The 22,252-nt window shown below is 37.1% G+C and overlaps 1 protein-coding gene across 1 annotated transcript; it reads right to left on the bottom strand.

Moving 5' to 3' along the window:
- Nucleotides 1-3,583: 3,583 nt before the first annotated feature.
- On the bottom strand, nucleotides 3,584-21,991 carry B4GALT6 (beta-1,4-galactosyltransferase 6; the record flags this gene model as incomplete). The annotated part of the gene is made up of 9 exons (XM_079533173.1): nucleotides 3,584-3,731; nucleotides 5,434-5,535; nucleotides 6,317-6,439; nucleotides 7,602-7,789; nucleotides 9,096-9,212; nucleotides 9,671-9,795; nucleotides 10,180-10,293; nucleotides 10,659-10,775; nucleotides 21,877-21,991. 9 exons carry the CDS (start codon nucleotides 21,989-21,991, stop codon nucleotides 3,584-3,586), a joined length of 1,149 nt encoding a protein of 382 aa, XP_079389299.1.
- Nucleotides 21,992-22,252: the final 261 nt, after the last annotated feature.

Raw genomic sequence — 22,252 nt, 5'->3', positions numbered from 1 at the left:
GAGAATTAACAAAAGTCACCCCACCACAGCCTAGCCTGATTCATTGGCTGCCCAATTTCCCCTTCCTCTTCCTGTTATTTCAAGAAGTTATGCACTAGAAAAAAAATCAGCACTTTATCATCAAAACACCTCTCCAGAAAGCCTAAGAATAACGAAACCAACACACTCTTTAGAATGTTATATTTCATAAAAGACAATGATAAAAAAGTACAAACATTCTCATGAACAACAGAAAAAAAAACAAGATGATAGTACACAGGAAATTCCCAGCATATGTTTCAGTGCATTTTTCATTAAGCCTATCTTACATACCTCTACAAATAAAATAATCTTAAGTACACTTCCTCTTGCTGATAAGCAGTGGGTACTTATAATATTTTAAATTAACTGGCTCATTAGCAATCCACTTCAACACAGTCATTAGTAAACATAATAGAAAAATAGACTGGCAAGATCTGAAAAAAAAAAAAAAAAAAAAAAAAAAAAAAAAAGGAATTTTGTACATTTTTCAATATAGCCTCTATTTTGAAATGGATTTTATATTTTATATTCTCCTATTTAGTTTTATATTGTGGAAAATGCACTGAAGAGCATCTGAGTATATGAAGCAGATTCAAAAGTTAATATTTCCGTAAAATCTTTATTCTCAACTGCAAGACCTTCAGAACCTTGTAAAAATAATTCCTTTCTCCCCCCCTCCAAATTAACTCCTTGAAGATGCTCTTTATTTGCCTCATCAGCAATGTGCTTGGCCTCCCCCCATGTTTTACAAGAATTATGAAAAATATCAAAAGGAACGTACAGAATTCTTAGTTCTGCACCACATTTATTTTGTTTGAAGGCACTGTCTAGGTTAAAATTAAGTACAGAATAGTACTGAGCTCAAGCAGATGGTATACAAACATTATTTTGATGTAATTTAAGATGGCACCTTTGAAAACTTCTCAACAAAGTGATCGAAGTTATTTAGAGAGGAGTGTTAGTTAACGTTTCATCAAGTAACATCCATCACTTTGGGGCACCAAAATGCAAACTTTTCAAGAACTCTGCTATGTCATAATCCACTCACATCCTGGTTTAAAATTATATTTTTCCTAAGACCAGACATGATTAATCACTTACAGCTGCGAAGTTATGTTAGTTCAGCCACAGTATGTAACATACTATGTATATATGTAACCATGCATATATATATATGCACTTGAATGGTTAAAAATTGCACATTTCACAGAATGCCTATCGAACGGGCACAAAAGCATGGTTCAGAAAACAGTACAGACCTACAATACCAAAGATGTTTGGTAATCATAGGTGTTGAATCATAGGTGAACTTTGTACTGAAAACCAGAAATCACTTCAAAATTATGACAATTTAAGGTTTATTCAACAGTTCTTAAAGAATTGTATTAGTCCGTTACGAAATAAGACCAACTTTATTTTGAAGATGTTGTTGATCATGTTTTTTACATAAATATGTTGATATATTAATTACCTCCCTTTATCCATATGCTTCAGAATATCCTATACACTCAGTTATAAAAATATATCAGGAGGTGATCTAACTTTTGAAAAGATGTTCTGATCACTTTGTACTTTTCGTTATTTTGGACCACATCATTGCTAATGCATATTAGATAAACTGGTAGATTTCAGGGTAATTCCCATAAGGTTTATCCCTTATAATTGTTCTCAAGTACTACAATTAAATCACTACATTTCTACAAAACATTCGGGATGTCTAAGTAAAATCCTAACTTTACCTAAGAATGACTAAGAGTAAGATTTACTGCTGGGACGTCAAGGAAAATAAAAAGTGTTTATGGCAAACAAAATAAACATAGCACCACATTATTTGTGGCAGCAATTCAGGAAACCAACACATAGTAATGAGTTAGTATTTTTTGTCTATACTCTTACAGAACGCTCTATGGATAAACAATCCTATACTGCTTTCCATTCTTTACAGGAGCAGAAGTCAGTCTTTGGTTCCTAAAAGAATTGAATAACTGCGACAAACAAAACAGTTCAGGAGAGCTTAGACTATATTTGCATTAACATAGAAAATAAATGATTCAGTCCTTTTCCTTACTGCTAAAAGAAGGATGTAAAAAAAAAAAAAAGTTAGGAAAAAATTCTTCTTAGCATTGAGTTACTTATAAGTAGCTTAACATTACAAACAAACAGATAATAGGAAAATAATGTTTTTCATTCCAAGCCAAGGAGAGAGGCTAGTTACTCATACATTTTACACCACAAAAATAGAGAAACAGACAGGACCAATTCTTAGTGGAACTGTGCAACCTCAATCTCATCTGAAGTCATAGACTTGAGGATACTCAGTGCATCATAAAAGCATTCAGCACTGTACTAGAATAGGCCCTTCAATAGCTATATTGATTAATACATTATAGGTGGAAATTTAAAAAGCACTTAGCTTAATTTCAGTTGCACTTATGCAGTTATAAGTGGAACAGTTTGACCCACACCATGTTCCTGAAAATCCCACACTGCAAGCATTAGAACTATGTTTTCTTATTTTCTTTAAAATCTAACTTTAATATTCTTCCAATGAAGACACATTTTTGGCTCTTCTGATTTTGGAGGAATAAAAGTGCTTTTCAATAGTATTAAAAAAAAAAAAAAAGACAATACCAAAATACTGTATGCACCCAGACACATTGTTTTAGCATTAAAATCCCTGACATTGACACTAGTGGCACACGTGGAAACATTTAAGAGTTCCTGTAGATCACAGAATGTAACAACTGCAAGATTTTCCATAATATGCATGCAATAGGCATATAAATATGATTTAGATGGCAGGCAGGGTATAATTTTGCTGGCAATAAATAAAATTAAAAGCTTTCTTTTGAGAAAGTTCATATATGAAATTGATTCTTCTATATAGATATGCAGGAGGCCTAGAGCTCAAAACTAGTATAACAGTTTACAGTCATAGCTGGCCAACAATTAATATTTCCTTCATTTCACATAAGGTATAACCTTTTTTTAAGGATACTTACATTTCACACTTGTTCTTTCATGCTAATAAAAACATTCCTAAAGAATTCAAACAAGAACACACTCAAATACATACTGGAGCATAAAATATTGAGCAATTTAAAAGCAATGTACACACATTAATTTACATCACATATTTACAAAACACATTTTAAAAAGGAACAAAAGCATTCATTTAAATACAGGAGGGCAGAGTGGGAGCAATTTAGTATAAAAGAAGTCCTGGAAGAAGAATGTCTCTACTTCCAGTGAAGCTAGCAAGTCTGTTTTCTGCAGTTTATTTAGCTGAGTGGTTAAGATAGAGAATATGGAGAATGAAGGCTTGAACAGTAGTCTCATGCTGTAAACATCTGAGTGGTAGCTGCTGGCTTTTCTTTCTGAACAGAATGCATGGCGAATACAATCACTTTACTTCTCATCCCAAATATGCATCATCAAAAGGACAAAAACCCCTAATTCTAGGATGTTGTGTTTTTTGTTTTACAGTGTCTTCAGTGTCTATTAATACCTTCCAGTGCATTAAAAGTTTACTCCACTAGGATAGCTTGCCACACCATTTCCATCAATAGTCTCTAATAGGAGCAAGTTCTGGCATAAGATTAACAGTTACATTTTTATACAATCTACTGACAAGTATTTTAGGAGTGTATACTAAATTGTTCAACCCATCAATATACTGTCGTTCTCTGGAATACCTCAGAAGTTTATATCTGCAGAGAGAGTTGGAAGAAGAGAACATGAGAAAGATTTGCAGGAAACCATTCAATTTGTGTTAGGCATGATACAGTAACAGTCACATCAGTATGGAAGACTACCACCTTTAACTCTGAAACTATCTTTCAGTTTTTTAAAATCACTGATTTACCTAAAGTTCAAAAGCTGCCACTTGGGCTTTTTTTTTTCCCCCCCCTAAACACTTCGACTTTGTTTATGCATACAAGCTGATCTCGAGACCATATAACAAGATCAGAGGTGGATGTTGGTGGTATGGTAGCAGAGGTTGAACCTTCCATGCCAATACATTTTATTGCCATGTGGCAATGGTAGAGGAAGGGCAGACCAACAAAATGGTATCTGACATGGAAGTGTGCATGGAATTGAATTCCACCATGCAGAAAGATTGACGCTCCTTGACATTCATTCATGTTTGCTGAACACTTCCAGTGACCAAACAGTGGATGTGAGCACAGTTAGGTTGGTGCACTTCAGCACTGACAGCAGTGACAGAGACAAGCCATGTTTCAAATGGTTGAGGAGATTTTTATGAGTGTGGTACACGGGGCTCTTGTTCATTGCTGGCAAAAATGCATAGCTAATGGCAGCAACTATGTTGGAAAATAGTGGTTATTAGCTGAGAATCTGTTCTATCACAGTGCTATTGTGCTCTTTGTATCTGTTGTAGTTTTTATGGAAATTGTGGCTTTGCTTTTGGGGCAATCCATGTACTTTTTGTAATTCCAAACTAAATTTCTTTTTAAAGAGACATTCAGTTTCTTCACTATTCTGTGCTAGATAACTCACTGTGGAGATATGATCTAGATGCCTTCACTGTGCATCAGCATACATTTAAGATGTCTGAATTTCTTTACATTTCATACTTTAGATTCATGCATTCGCAAACATCTAAATTGCAGATTAAAAAGCATTTTTTCCTCATTGGTTACTGACGTGTACATTTTAGCATATATTTTTACAGCACATATTTACTCATATCTGCTGTATATGACCATTTTCAGCTTTATTCATTACTTTTAATGAATGATGCTTCCAAAAAAAAAAAAAAAAAAAAAAAAAAAAAAAGACATCCACTGATAGCAAAACTGAGCAGGATTTCTAATTATTTGCAAATATACCAGGAGCCCTATATTTTGTGCTTCACATTACAACTTGAAGATGCAGCTTATGTGCTACATTCTGGTTGCTATTCTAGTCCAGGGTAGCCAGAGTGTTCTGCATGAGAAAGGAACCACAAAACAGAAAGCTGAAGTCCACACGACCAGGAAACAAGACGACCTTCATCTCAGAATACAATGATATATAATAGAAGAAAACAACCCTTGAGGAGTCCTGAAGTCTGTTTTCACACAAATCATCATCCCCAGTTGTTCTGCTTCCTTATGCAGAATATCTAAATCAGCAAAGTAGTAAAGCTCTTCCAACACTAGTGTCCAAACTATAAAGGAACTACAATTTTCTGCAAAGATAATAACATCTCCTGACACACAAACTTAGTTTAAAAAAAAAAAAAATACCTGAACAAAAACACATACGTTTAAAAGACATGGAATTCAGCACTGAAGAGGGAGCAACACTTACAAGCACTAGCTGCTTCTTTGTGCATGAAGTAGATATATGTAAGAAAATCTTTACATTGTTAGCTGCAGTGTTTGATTAGTTTTTAGTTTTTCTTACCTTCCTAAAAACTGGACTTCACCTCTGTGATGATGAGGAATGGATTTGTATTTCCCTAAATCTCCCTCTGGTCTTGTTACATTGTATCCAGCATAGTGAACCCTAAAGTGCAATAAACAAAATATCAAAAATGCCTTTGTTTTTTTAAGTTACAGCAAAAGTGAAAACTGTGCATTAACCGTTTTAAAGCTCAGTCTTTGCATTCACTTACATTCTCTCCCTTAAGAAAATCCCTTCTGTCTTAACAAATAATAATGCTGTCAAAAACTAATTAAGTAGGGAACATTAATCATTGTATGTTTAAGGCACAACAGGATGAAAAATACGAGAATAGCAGGGAAAGGAGAAAAACAAATTCTTCTTTTAAAAATATCCCCCTCTATATAAGAACTCATGTTTTAAGAAGTCCACTGGAATTTACAGTTGTTTACTGTGTGCAGTTAGTAACATGGCAAACGCTGCTGTCCATTATCCAATTTGTGACCATCTGAAGGGCCAAAATTACCACTCACAGTTCTTAAGATATTAAATATAGCTGAAATTCATCCTTACTCTACAGCCTGTAACATGGTATTCTGTAATGCTAGCAGTAGAGACATACTAAAAATAAAAAGCTACACACAAAGGACTAGGAGGAATGAGATTAATATACTTAATACTATTATCTGTTGTTATATCTATTGTGTGTTAAAAGATCTCTCTCTTAAAAGTCTGTTACATACCCAAACCAATAAGGCCAAGAAAAAAACAAAAGGCATGTCATACTCATTCTTTTTATTCCTTAAAACAACAGAATTTATCAATCTAAAACAAATGTTGATTGTTCACAGACATTGGATACTGTAGAACAATCAAAAAGATACAGTAAGTATTGAACGTTCACCTGTTCCAAAGATCATCATCTTCTCCACCCCATCCCCAGAAGGCATTTGGAAATCCATTAATCTTCTTGAATTGTTCCACTGTCAGGCCACTTACACCACCAAAGAACTCATTGTACGGAAGTCTGAAAAAGACAAACAAATTTCATATTCTTATCTGGACTTAGGTAAATAGTCCTCTTATTGAGAAATACCCTTCAATAAAACACAAAGAATCCATAACTGAGGACATGCACAGAAGCAGAATGCATCTGCTAAGATAAACTGACTCACAGATCACCGGCATTAATACACATTGAAGTCACATAAAATGCTTACAGCAGCATTAGATTTGCATTAGATTTCTGCCCAGGGAGGTACCGACCCTGGGGGTGTTCAAGGAAAGGCTGGATGTTGTGTTGGGGGACATGGTTTAGTGGGAGCTATTGGTAATAAGTGAATGGTTGGACTGGATGATCTTTTAGGTCTTTTCCAACCTTGGTAATTCTATGATTCTATTCTATGCATGAAAGCTACTCTCACACTCAAATTTATGTCTCAAATCTGTAGCTGTAGCTCAAATTTGTAACATAAGTCTACCACATATTTCAGATGGCTGATTTAGATCCAAAGCTGAAAGTACGAAACGAAACCTTCCAATTATCTTTCAAACTACTCAACCAAGAAGAAAAAAAACACTTATTTAAAAAAGCAATGGAATAACAATAATAATAAATCAGCAATCAGTAAAGCATCAATTCAGTAATTTTAATTCTCAGCTGTATTTTATGGAATGGTTAAAAGTTAAAAAGGATTAGTTTAATAGTATATATTCAACTATAGTAAAATATTTACCTACTTAATAATGAAAAATTTAGATTTCCAGGTTTTAGAAAGTAAATTTTTAAATCAAAGGTGTATATAGATATATAGGTATGTATTTTTTTCCAGTAAGCATACACTAAGCACTAGCTCATAATTATTAAGTAATATGCAGCTGACCAACAAAAGCAGCCAATATTCCTATATAATGCAATAGATATACACCAGGAGACTTGTGCAACGGGATTTCCAGTCCTCAAAATATTTCCTCACTATTAAAAAAATAAATAAATCAAGAATCAATATTAACTTCCATGATTTATAGACACATTCTTCACTCAGTAGCTGCTACAGTAAAGTGTGTTTTAATGAAACAGAAAATCTGAAACAATGTTCATCTATTGGATTTTCTTTGAAAGAATTATATACGCTTCAAGAATGTTTCTTAAAGACCCAGAAACAACGTGGATAAAGCTCATTACTTACATGTACATGTATTTGTCCAGCTTTGCTGCAAAATGACGTGGCATTTCTCCACATCCGTAATAATTGCGGTCATTTTCAGGTAAGTGATCCACATCATGAAATATTATGCAGTCCCAGACAACATCCTTCATAGCCTCCTTGAAGCCAACATTAAAGAGCATTGCACGATTAAAAGGTTGTGTACCTGTCTTCAAACAGCAAACAAGGAAGAAAGAGACATACTTTCAACACCAGAGAAACACACTATATTCCACACAAAAAGAAAAAACAAGTATTCACTTGTTGATGCCTGTTATTTCTGTAGTTAAACAGAGGAATGGCTCTGGTTAACATTATCAACCGTACTTTGTGGTTTAGCAGTCTGAAACAGCTTTCCATCTTGCACAAAACTTAACAGCACTAGCAACTTACAGCATTTGTCAGTATAGCATGATGTTATGAGTTATCTGAAGTATGTGAAGCTTTTGTTTTTATGTAATTATAATTAACCATATTAATTATAATTACCACCTTAGAACTTAATTCCAGTTTCTGAGAAATTTTAATGAAATTAGATTCAAGTTCTTTTAATTTCAAAATTTAAATCTTCGTATTTCTATTTTGAACAAATGAGACAATATAACTAATAAGACTGATTCATAAAGCAAATGCATTCCACATGATTTAATGACAATTGCTGATCTTTTCCTTTGCTTGCTACTTTTCCAATTGTCACCTGAAAATGCCACATAAGGTAAGCCATGAGAAATCCAGTAATTTCTTTAGAGATCTACTTATCTACTAAAGCCAACAACAGATTCTTCCATTAATCTCAACTACTTTGTTTCTTCACTGTGACTTGCAGACACTGTTGGCTGATTGTTTTTTTTTCCCTCTACGTCCATTCCTCACTGTTTCTGAAGAGTCTCAGTCTCTAGCTAGTTAGTAATGCTGTACTATCAACACTGCCATTATATTTCACTTCTATTAACCAGATAGCACACACATTAAAGCTAGTGGCTTTGAATGGATTTCATCAAGTACATATTGTAAAATGGCCTTCTCTAAATGATTATTTACAAACTCTCCCCACAAAACAAATGTGATTTTTTTTGTTGTTGTTGTTTGTTTGTTTTTTTTAAGCTTGAAAACTTAAAATGACAATAGATTCCAAGAAGATGGGTTATATTATCTCTACAAAATACTAGCCCGTACTTGGGAAAAAAAGAAAGCAACACAGGCTAATCCTTAGGACAAAGCTGAACATTGCTTTTTCACTCAAAGAATTAGAACATAGAATCATAGAATCCTTAGAACTAGAAGGGACCTGTAAAGGTCAACTAGTCCAGCTCCTCAGCAATGAACAGGGACATCCACAGGTAGGTTGCCCAGAGCAAGCATAACATCAAGCGTGACAGTTTTTAAATTCTTGATTCATCTAAATCTTGGTAAAAAATGTCAGATCTCCTTTAGAAAGGAATCCTAAGGATTCATTTTTCAAGCCAATGTTGTTACCTGTTCAACAACATAGAAGGCGAATTCCAGCCGCTGCTTCTGCAACATCGGTATCAGGTGCCGGAAGAAAATGGGAAGATGCTCGTGACGATTACGGAAAGGAATGATGATCGCCACCTTCAAACATTATTTATGTAAAATTATATTGTTAATATTTCTTAATTATGCTTTATTTAATACAGATTAACTCTTCTACCATTGTACATAAAAAATTAGCTCAGTGTTTTAAAATATGTCACTTCCATTAAGAAAGCAAGTTCGAATTTTGATCAAGCAGCTGAAGTGAGAAGAAAGTATCTTTAAGTAAAAGTTGAATGTAATTTTCATTTTATGATAATTTGCTTCTAGTTACACTTAAAGCAGCATACACATAGGACAAGTTTATGGCTACATAACAAAGTGTTTAATTACAGCTCATGACAATCCATTTCATGTTTTTCAATAAGCTTTAGTCTCTGAGCACAATACACACACTTTAATTTACTGCATATAATAAAAACCATACCAATTGAAGACTGAGTACTTGCAATTGAATTCAAACAAGAAAAAAAAAAAAAAGCAAAGAAACACCTCACCTTCCATCGTGGCTTACAGTCTTTGGGCTTCCAGTGTCCTCCTGGTTTGATGTCTAAGTCTTTTGAAAATAGTTGCTGAATTTCATCAAAACTAATTTCACTCATATTTACATCAATAAGGCCTCCTATATAGAAGAAAAATATTTATTAATTTCAATCATGATGGCAGGTTAATAAGGATGAATAAGAATAAGGATGGCTGGTTAATAAGGATGGCATGCTACAAAGCATACAACAGGCAACTATCAGATTCCTTGAAAGTTTCCTTAGAAATACTTATAATGCTTATATGCATTTTTATACCAACATAAACATCACTCTGTTTCTCTGATTCTTTACATTTGATGCTGTTGGAACTTTTTATTACATCCCCAAAGTAGGAAAACTAAAATATTTAGTATTATTTTTTTTATTTTTATTTTTATTTTTTTTTTAATTAAAATAATTATGTTGCACTTTAAGTACCAATCCAATTGACTACATAAGATTAAGAACAGTTTTAAACTTACTCATGTAAGGCAGTTTCTCTGGACAAGCCTGGTAAGGAGAGTAAGTGAAGTTTTCTGGAAGATACATTGTTGTTTGAGCAACACAGTCACTAGAATTGTTTCCTTCAGGATAATCTTAAAAAGAGGGAACGATCGGTGAAAAAAAAATCTAAGTAATCCAATTATTTTGCATCATATTATCACACAGTTGACACCACTGACTTTGCAAATACAAAATTCTTTGCAGCGTGATGAAAAACCATTCTATCACAATACCAGTAATTCACTTGCAATCTCTGTGTAACAGCAATGACATTTTCACTGTTAAAATGAACTGATAAACATTAATTCTTTGGCCTTCTCCACGGTCACTGAAAAATTGGATATGCTTCTAGGTTTTCCTAGTCAAGCTAAGACATCAAGGTTTGTTTGTGTAGGTCCCCCCCTACTCACCCCCAAAAAATCTTATAGAAATGAAATTAAATAAGAAATTTTCTTACCTGTTCCATTCAGTGTTGCATTTTTGTTCGTATACAATCTGATCATGTGTCCTATTGTTTTTACATTTTCCCTCAGCATTATACCACGAGCTTGCACCATGAAGAGATATGTATTTGCTGAGAAAACAAAAAGCAATTTTGATTTCAATTAAAATAAAGTTATTTCAAAACTTTTCTAACATCCACTTACAGTGTGCTCAACTGTTTGCTACTAGGTCTGAATTCATAGCTAGTGAATATTAATACTCCAGAATGAAGATCCTCAAAGAGTAAAATTTAACAGCAGTAAAACAAGAACAAAATAAATTCAGTGACAGGCCTATTTATAAGATAAAATTATAGAAAGTCAATGTGTTTCATATGACACTTTCACTTTAGCTTACAAAAAGCAAATGACAGTGCAGGGAACTAATTGAATTTAACTTAAGTTTTCATGTGCAGATGCATCCATCCATCTCAAATATCCAGGATACACATTAATACATACATCAGAAAAACATAGGACAAAAAAGTCTATAAATTCTTCAGTCCCACAGAACTATCTCCCTTTTTAACCATTAGTTAACACAGCTTTCAAGTAAAGCGTACTGCTACTCATTCACTCCTAACTGTTGTTTCATTATGCAACTGTTATAAATCACTGATCACTGCCAATCATAAAATATTAACGCTTGATAATTAGATATAAAGTATTCATTTTAGGCATTAAGCATGACTAAATCAGCATTCAAAGTGACTATGACACTCACTCATAGCAACAACAGGAAATATTTGTCTCAGCTTTGCATTCAAAGTCCCAAACCTGACCTCAATAAAATTGTCAGTCCTAAACAAAAAGCAAGTCAGTTGGAAAAGGGGTTGCATTTATATATGAGTAAGCAAATGTGTATCCAGGACTCAAAGAGCTCAAAAACCAGTGTAAAAAATCATTTTGCAGAATGACTTTTAATCATCGGAGCAACAAGGACCACACAATCATCCCTCAACGATTTTAACTTCAACCATTTCAACTATTTGAAGCACCCATTTGTACGGCAGATATTTGGCTTGCTGGAACTAGCAATCCACAGTAACCAAAATGCTCTGAGATTTTGGAGGAAATAAGTAAACATACTAGATCTGATGACCCAGCACCAATGGCATGACACAAACAAGGGCTCACAATGCCAGAGGCAGATGTTGGTGGTATGGCAGTAGAGGCTGAGGCTGAACCTTCCCACCAATAACATTCAGTTACTTTCTATTGCCATGTGAGAGATGGCAGCTGAGGGGCAGTCTGACAGAACGGTGTCTGACATGGAAGTATTTATGAAGCAAAGGTGTAGGACTGAGTTGCTCCATGTGGAAAAAATGGCACCCACTGGTGCTCATCAATGCTTGCTGAACTTTCATGGAGACCAAACAGTGGATGTGAGCACAGTGAGACGGTGAGTTCCAGCAGCACCAACAGCAACATCAAAGACAAGCCATGTTCCAGATGGCCATGCACAGCTGTCATCATGAAATGAAGAGTTCATCCATGTGAACTGGATAAATGGTGGTGATTGTGTTGAAAAGTACTGTTCTGAAGCTGAAAATTTGCTCTATCAAATAGCACTACTGTGCACTTCATATTTGTTGTAGTTTCCATGGAAACAAACAGCAGGTATTACTTTTGAAGTGAATCAGTTGAAGTCTACTTGCAGCACAATACAAGAGAACTTTGTATAAAGGACAGGACAGCACTTCCAAAGGAAAATATGACAACCAACTCCACCACGTTAGCAAACAATACTAACCGACATTCGCAGCAATCTAAATACCTACATTACCGTCCCAGAAATAATAGCTGTAAGTCCTACAGTAATGTTTTTGTGTTTTTTTGCTTTTAAATAATCTATGGGGAGTTTTATTGGCATTCAGAAAACTCTTTATTAACAAGGGAAACTTTTAGTTAGCAGTCAAGCTCAGAACATTTCAGGTGCTGTGCGTGGAGTATAACCCCCAAACTGTTGATCAAAAAGACTGTTTCGACACATGAGAATTCACTTGTGTAAAAGTTATTCAACTACTGAGATTGTTAACTTGTGTTAAAACCTTACAGCCACAAAAAATAAAATGAAATTAGCAACAAAAAATGAGTTTGGCTGATACTGAAAGTAGGATCTCAACTTTCTTGTCTTTCTTTCTTAAGAAAGCTTAATGGTTTTTCTTCTGCTTACACGTTTACCAGCCTTGGGATTTTTTTTTCTCCTTCCTCGCTGCTACCCAAGCACACTGGCTGAAAACTCTTCAGCTGTTACACAAATAAATAGTACACAAATAGCAATGGAAACTGTGGACACTGATCAGGCAGCAAACCTATTCTCCAGAATTGCTTCTGCCATGGCTGAAAGATTTATTCCACAAGTCATAAGAAAGAATATTTAAAAAAAAAATCTACTCCAACATGTTACCATTATAGCTTTAGTAACCTGATGCTAAGTATTAAGTACAGAATTAAGATGAAGACCTTGAAACAAGTCCACAGGAAAGACAAGACGGTCATAACTGCCTTCGATTCCTATGGGAAGCTTTATTCTAATCCAGGTAAGATTGCAAACATAAACCCTGATTAAAAAGATTTTCGGCAAAAGCATCTACAAGCTTTCTTTTTTGAAGGAAAACTTGCTTCTCTTGAGGAAAAGGAGAAAAATGAAAATAAACACACCAGACATTTGTGACAGGCAAAGCTAGAAAAGACATTTCTCCATGAAGTAGGCATCATGAAAATACAGTCAGAATTCCCAAAACAATCAGGCAAAGCCTGCTGTCAGCTTTGGCCTAAATTGCTCTTGCTGAGAGGAAGATCTAGCCTTGTCATGTCTAAATCAATATATCAGGGAAGCCCAGCCCAACACCTTGCATTCCTTGTCCATTTGCTTGACAAGCCACCATTCATTTCTACTCAAATACATACACAAAATGCAACAACTTCCTTTCTTTGCACTTTTTACCCTCTTTGTGCCAGCTCATGGGATCCTAGCCAAAAATTAGTTACAAAGATTACAAACACTCCAGCAGTTGTGTAGCAGCTGTACCAAAGAATTCCTCACAAGAAAGATAGGCAGGGCTCAGTTTCTACTACAGAATCCACAATGATACTTAAATCTTCCACAGCCACAGTTTAACCTCTCCCTGACACCCTCCAACAAGAAGCTCTTCTGTTGGAGAATAAAGTTCTATGCCAATGTACCTTTCATAGTTCAGCTCTCCTGAATGGCATAGATGGTCTGCAATAAACCAGAACACCTTATCCTAGCATAATATCCCAGCTGTTTCTTTCTTATGCTCATCTCTTAAAAAATGCACTGGAGGATAAAGCAGGAAAAAAAATAAAGCAGTAGCCAGCCTCCAAACTGATAGAATATTGCATCTTGCCATTGCCTGATCAAGTTCGTATTCTATTGCCATTCAACAGCCTCTCAAGCAAGACAGATGCATGAGTTGCCAATTAATTACTTCAAAAGCTAAAAGCATCATGTGAAATCTTAGTCCTAAAAACATATCTGGTCTACTAGCAGAGGTTTCTCAGCAAAACTCTATGAAAAAGGGCACAGGTTACACTTCATACTACCCAGAAGTGACAGCAAGAAAGCATTCAAGATAATCCTTAAACTGAAGTGTAACAGAAAAACACATCAGTTCTCCTGGTGTGTTAAGGAAATAAGACAGCAGAATACTCAGGGTTAGAGTTTGACAACTTTTCACAGCAATCTTCCTTTCAATTGCCAGAGGTACTTGAACATGGGTCATCTTCCTGAGCGTGGCACACACTTCCAGAAACACTGCCTTTGCTGTCATGAAGACTTCATTCCACTATTATTTTTTCCTGCATCTGCACCAATCACCATTCCTGTCACACTGCAAGGCAATGAACAAGCCAGAAATTTTCAAGTAACCACTCATAATCAGCTTTCTGCACATACTCCTTATTGAGATACACAGTCCACAGCAAGTCAGAAATACAGTGCTCCAAATTCCATGTGCAAAACCCACACAATGTACACAGTTATACAGAAGGGCAGTTCAGATATCAAACAACAGGCCCATACAGGACATTTTGGAATAAGTATTGTACTAAATGCTCTACCTAAACTGTCTGCAGGGTGAGCGTAAGCTCATACCTAATTCAAATGGATCATTTTTTTCTTCAGTTTTAAAAGATCACTGGTTATTAGTGGCTTTCTGTGTTAGACCAAGAACAAGACAGTTGGAAAAAACTTTGCACTAGTTCTTAAAATGCAGAAGTATGTGGCAAAAAAAGCCTCAAGACTTTTACATCAGGCAGCTTCCTATTATTTAAGTATTCACTTGAGAACTATTTAAACCTTTATTAAAGCAAAAAAAAAAAAAAAAAAAAAAAAATGGTAACATTCTCAGATCATTCTCCATTAGGGAATCAAGCTTCTTCCAGCAGGACACTGAAAGTTAAAGCACTTTTCACAATACTACACAAATTAATCCACCCTCATAGAAAAATTGTAGAAATTGCTTTTAGATCAAAGCTTAGTAATTTATCATTCTGTACACCTACACCAAGGAAAAACAAAACAATCTAGATAATACAGTACACAGCAGAACAATTTAAGTTAAAAGAAGACCAACGATTAATGTTCTGAAGAACAGGAGGAGGAAGATAGAACTGATTATTTTAGCAAAACAGTCAGAAAAACATGAGATTACAAACTAGGATGTAATGAGATTACAAACTAGGATTTTTAAGATGCCTAAGAAGAAAAGAATAAAATGCACGGAGGTCATAAATTTCATTTTGAAATGCAGCTTTTATCATTGAAATTGAAAAACAAAAACCAAAAGGGAAAAGTCTTACATAACACTTCCACAGCACTTGGCAAGAAGAGTCAGAGTCAAATATTTGCGTAAGGGTGGTAAGACTTGGGGACAGTTTGCCCAGAGAGGCTGCGGATGTCCTCTTCCTGGAAGCATTCAAGGCCAGGCTGGATGAGGCTTTGAGCAACCTGGTCTAGAGGGAGGTGTCCCTGCCTATAGCAGGGGGGTGGATCATCTTCAAGGGCCCTTCCAACCCAAAACAGTCTTTGATTCAAAAATTAGGTTTTGTCAGTGCAGCCCCAGCAACACTACACACCTGCTCTTAGAAACAAAAGAAAACAAAAACAGCATACTGAGAAGCTCAGATGGGGGATACTTGATAGAGAATCCAGAGACACTGCAAAATTAAAATGCAATCAACACTGCTTCTGCAGAAGGTAGGTCTTGCCAATGGCCATTTCCTACGAAGCTACACATCTGATATTCAACACCTGTTTTCATAAGATTTCTGAAAAAGCACGTTCAACACATTGCATAAAAATTGATGTGGATTCAAACTGGTTAACAGAAAGATCTCAGCTACTAACTGCAAATGGGAAATAATCTCACAGGGACATTTCTAGAACAAGTCCCACACAGACCTCTTCTCAATCTCAAGGTTATATCGTATTATTCTAAGCAACATGAGAGATATAAATACACTACTGGCAGACCTCATGAATGGCAAATCAATCAAATGTTAAATTCAAAAGTGTTCAGATTAAATTCTAAAGACTAAGCTAAATATATAGCAAATATAACTCAGCTTGAGATGGCTTAAAAGTCAAGAATTTAGGTGCTAGGAATACTTTACAAGCTACAGCACGAGGACTTTAAAACACATGTAATAAATAATTTTGCAGTAAAGATAACCAAACTAAGCTAAGACTGCTGGAAATTACTTCCTGTTCACAAACTCAAATCTATCAAGAACGCAGATGATAATAATAATATTATATTATATTATATATATATATATATAAATAATAATCAATAGCAGTGTTCAAAATCCACAAGATTTTATTTTTACATTTCATAGAGTCATAGAACCATAGAATGGCCTGGGTTGAAAAGGACCATAACGATCACTTAGTTTCAGCCCTCTGCTATGTGAAGGGTCACCAACCAGCAGACCAGGCTGCCCAGAGCCACATCCAGCCTAGCCTTGAATGCCTCCAGGGATGGGGCATCCACAGCCTCCTTAGGCAACCTGTTCCAGTGCATCACCACCCTCTGAGTGGAAAAACTTCCTCGTAATGTCTAACCTAAACCTCCCCTGTCTCAGTCTAAAACCATCCCCCCTTGTCCTATCACTATTTGTTGTTAATCAGAAGTTTTTAAAACATATGCAGCAATAACAAAAGAAAAGTGTGTAGGCCTTGAAACCTATTTTTGGCCTGATTTACTGCTGAACATTTAAAATGAATTTTCAGTGTTTGTAATTTAATAATCAATGAACACTTATTTCATGGGTGTGATGAGACTGCTTTCAAGTTTGCATACATATACATCCTTGTAAGGAAAATATATTAGAAAGACACAGATCACCTCAATCTGTAAGAAAACCAACAATGACTGATGTACCTGGAGGTTAACAGAGATCATTCATATGATGCACGTAGACATATCTTTACCAAATACCACAGAGAGGTTTCAGAATTGTTTACAGTGTTTTTTTTTTTTCCACTACTCCAGACAATGTCTGTATACTTACTGTCACAGAATGTGCCTAATGGATGAGTCCTCTGGCTCCAAGTCTGAGGGACCCAATAAACATCAGTTATCTACTTAGCAGAGCCAGTAAGAAAGGCCAACCTATTGGTCAAGTCTCCATTTAAGGGTAAAGAACAAAAACAATCAAATATTTTAAGTGTGATACCCAAAACAATCTTCAATACAACTTCTTACATGCTTTACATGGAGCTGGATTCAATGAAGGTCCCTTCCACCTCAGGATGCTCCATTCTATCCTCCATCATCAGAAAATTAGCTGATGATATAGCAAGTTAAATAATTCAGTAGCTAATTCTGAAACAATTTCCTCCAACTAAAGCCTTTGATAAAGATTGAGCTTAAAATGATTGTGGCATTAGCAACAGCATAGCCTTTAGGTAAATGGCACTGAGTCTCTGTACAGCAACTTGTGAGACTGTATTAGCATACCACAGCTAGTATGGGGATTCCAGTAAAAGAAAGGTTTCAACACACCAGAGCAAGCCCAGGGGAAAATCTTAATGATGGATTAGGTAATATAGAAACAGAAACTGAAGGACATGGGTTTTTCAGTCCTAACAGGAAATGACTATGGGGAAGGTGCACTTTTGGCGTTTTCAGCCACACAGTGGAAACACTGAGAAGATGAAGTTGAATGCTTCTCAGAGCTAGATAGAAAACAATACACAAGGCAATGAACACGAGACAAAAAGATGGGAAATTCCAACAACATTACAACTTTCTCAGAATTGTGAAACACTGAGACAGGTTGTCCAAAGAGATATTTGAAACTCAACTGGACACGGCCATGAGCAATCTGATCTAGTATGATCTGCTTGCAGCAGGAGGTTGGGTCAGATAACTTCCACACGTCTCTGCCAACCTAAATTATTCTGTGATCAAACAGCAAGTCTTCGGAAACATTACAAATGACAAAGACGCCAGGAATACAGAAGCTGTGCCTGTATCTATGTGCTCAGTACCTGGAATCATTCACTGGCAAATATTTATCTTACTGATCACATTTTCAGTTCTTCCCTCCATTTCTGCACAAGTTGAAAAGGATTGGTATAGTCTTCTCCTATCAGGTAAATCATTTCCTAATAGTGAATAGGGGAATGAAAGATATTAAATAGATCAACTTGTATGCTGAAACCAATGAAGATGTTACAAAGTCTTGCCTAGCTAGCAAGCTGCTCCTTGGCTAGGAATGACAGAGGAGGTTAACAGTAGCTGTGTTTTTCCTCAGCAGTCTCATTCACTGCTCAGGCTTTCTCCTCACTGAGGTCAAAAACAGACTATATCTTCTACAATCCCTGCACTGCTTCATACCCAGTTCCCACAAGTGCTATAATATCATTACACCCAAGCTGGCCAAGTCAGACTGCAGATGACTACTGAGAACTGTAAGATGCTGCTAGAAGTATTCTGCTGAAGTCAGAAAAAAAAGAAACCCTCAGTGGTGAGCAAGACATTACAATGTTACAGTTACAGTGTATGAGATTTCAGTTATGATGCTGATAGAAAAGTTGAAAAATAAAGTTCAAAAGATAAATCTCTCTGGCAACTACCAGATTGGCTTGGCAGTGAAATAAAATCAGCAGGTGTTCTTTCTTCTTCATCAGAGCCCTCTATCTTTGTCTGATTCTCCTCATCTTTCGAGACATTCCACTATGTAAACTCAAAACTCAGTTCTTCTGACTATCAAAAGCAGACAAGGAGCACTGAGGTAAGGTTGCAAACATCTCTACTCCACTCCATCTTCTCTTCTTGCAAAACAGGGAAGAGGAAGTGCATGAAAAACAGTGTACGAATTCTTCTCAGTAAGCCCTAAATTTTTATGTGGTGTGGAATTTTACATGTCTTATTCTCAAAAAACACAGTAGCGACTGAAAACCTGACACAAATGCTTTTCTACTCCTCATATTCTGAAATACACAGGAAAACAAAAGCTTCTATTTCCCCAAGAACTAATATCCTGCTAGGCCCCTGCAAATAATAACAGAAATCAGTGATATACATATAATTACTGTGCAAATAAAAGTATCTAAACTTCAGAAATAAGCAAAAACATTCAAGAAAGTGGTTGAGATTTTTCCTCTAAACAAACTACCTGGATCCCAAATTCACAAAACCTGCAGTTTCACTAAAAAAAAAAAAAAAAAAAAAAAAAAAAAAAAAAAAAAAAAAAAAAAAAAGCGCAGCATAGATGCTACCCTTTAACAGAGGGAATGCGACAGTGACCTCTCCAAAAACTTCCCCAGAGCTAAGGAATTCCTTGTGTGGACGTCTTCTCCTTCTGATAAGCGAAGAACTGTGTGCAAGAAGGGAACTCCATTGCACTAGACCAGTAAAAATTAAGTTTTCATTCAGATTTTGTCATTTCAGGAAGCCACTCTACTACATAATGTACGTACTCTTCTTCTCATACAACTGGGAGATCAACTTCTCCCTCTCTTTTCAATTCCCACCTCCAGTAGGAAGAGAAAACACTTCTGTCTTCCCTTCTGCCATGTCTTGGATCTCGAGGGAGAAAGTGTTCTGGTGAACCAAGCATAGAATCATAGAATCACTCAGGTTGGAAAAGACCTTAAGGTCATCTAGTTGAACCATGACCTAACCATGCTACCCTAACTCTAACAGCCCTCTGCTAAATCTTAACCCTGAGCACCACCTCCAAATGGTTTTTAAACACATCCAGGGACGGTGACTCAACCACCTCCACCAACCAATCTGTTCACTAGAACACATCTGCACATAGGAATTACGACAGATTACAACTATTTATGATAACTGCAGAGTAAAGTTCTATAGATATCTCACTTTTGCTTTGAGTTTACCAATTTTTCATTCATAGTTACATATTCATAAAATGCTGCTGGCTGAACTTCAGTAAACAATCTTTGTCATGCTTCACCTCCTCATGCACAATCAACTCTGATTTAGATACACCTATTCCATTACACACAATGGAAGGCAAAAAAGCATGTACAGCAATTTGAAAATAGCACGTGCATACCACATGCAATTATTACGTGAATCACCTGTCTAAACTATTTCTTTCCTTCACATCTTCCTTTGCTACTATTAAGACATTCATCCAAGAATACTGCCAGGATGGCTGCAGGCTTTATTCTGAGATAGCATTATATCTTCTTCTTCTCCATTGTACACAGTAACATTTCTGGGAGCAAATCCTTGGAAAATCATCACATCTGCAATCTGGCAGATTTAGATTATCAGTGTAAAATTTTCTTTCTGTCCTTCTCTTCAACATTTTGTACATTTACTACCCCAGTAAGACCAGAAGAGGATGGCAGCATATTGAACTCATATAGAGCAGCACACAAGTGAGCAGTAGTTGGAAAGAGTTGCAATCTCACAAACTCATTTAACTATTGAAGATTTTCTTTATTGCAAAACAAGACTTGATAGGGCTGACTATAACAGATCCATCTGAGATTGTCGTTTAAGTTTTTTATTTATTTATTTAATGTTGATTGGGCCTGAACAACCTACCCCAAGAATTCTTCTGGTATACACTGTTGATTCCACTTCGCTTGACCCATAGTCAATGGTCCCCCCCACCAGCTCAGCTGCCCAGGGCCCCATCCAACTTTGAGCACCTCCAGGGATGGGGCACTGCATCTTATCTGGGCAGCTGTGCCGCTGCCTCAATGCCTTTGAGTGAAAAAAGTTTCTCCTAACACCTAACCTAGATCTCCTCTCTTTTAGTTTAAAGCCATTCCTCCTTGTCCTACCACTATTAGATCAGAAACAAAAGTTAAGCTGAACAGCTAGAGGACAGCAGTCAGCAGGACACAATTACTGCAAAGATTTAGCCACCTGATCAGGAGCTACATTTTGCAGCAAAGACTGCAGAGAGGAGTTTTAAGCACTAAGAAAAGACAGAGAGATGACAGGGAGACAGCATTACAGATACTTGCGAAGGCCCTGACAAATCCAGAGAGGTGCAAGAGATAGCATCAACGTTCTCTGAAAAAGGGGAAGCACAGCCTAGCCAATAGACACACCACACGGCAAAATACCACAGAGCACCACACACAGTATTTCTTATCTCAGGAAACACAAGCCAGTTCTGAAGGACTCGTCCAGTGAGGAAGAGCCTGATGCCCTCCCTGGAAGAGCACAAGTGAGCTAAGAACACAGCACCCGACCAGTCCTGTGGCTTGCTTCCCTATCAGACCTAGACTTGCAGCTGTGTTACACAGCATTTCTCACATAACTCATCTCCCCACTGCAGCAGCGATTTCAAAGGTAATAGTTAATCAAGCGCAAAGCCTCTGAAGAGATCCCACTGACAGAAGAAAACGACAAACGTTTTAACGGATTTACGCAGCTACTGTTGCCTTAAAAAGATGCATTCAGGCAACCCTGCGGCTCACTCCTTCCTCCTGCCATTAGCTTACAGCGCGGCGCTACGGCCAGCAGCGTTTTCACCTCACTTTCCTGGCCTGGCAAGCAGGAATAGCACTGCCCACGTCGCGACGCCAGATGAACCTTCTAGAGCGTCGGAGGGCAGCACAACAAAGATGCGGGGTTAGCAGCAGCGCGCCCGGCCCCGCACACCACCACGGGTACAGCGGGGGTCCTTGAGGCCCGCCTCCCCTCCCCCAACAACGGGCCGGCTTACCTATGCCAGGGGCCACGTAGATGAAGTAGAGGCAGGAGGAGGAGAAGGAGAAGAAGAAGATGAACGCGAGCATGGAGCGATTGGAGACGCGCAGCACCTTCCGGAACAGGGGCATCCTCCCGCCGTCTCAGAGCCGCCCGCACCCCTCAATCCCGGCGCGCGGCGGCCGCGCTTCCCGCAGGGCGGCGGTGGGCTCCTCCCATGGAGCGGCGGCAGGACGGGGGCGAGGGCTGCGCTCCGCTCCTGCCGCTCCCACCGCCCGGCGGAGGGCCCGCAGAGCCGAGCAGGAGATGGCCTGAGCGGGAAGGGTCCCCTAGCGCTGCCGCGGGGCTCGGGGACCGCTCCCGCCGCTAGGCGCCCGCTCCCTCTTCGCAGG

The sequence above is a fragment of the Tetrao urogallus genome, assembly GCF_951394365.1.
Source record: "Tetrao urogallus genome assembly, chromosome: 3".
In the NCBI taxonomy this organism is placed as follows: Eukaryota; Metazoa; Chordata; class Aves; order Galliformes; family Phasianidae; genus Tetrao; species Tetrao urogallus.
This window is presented reverse-complemented; position numbering and strand designations above follow the sequence as displayed.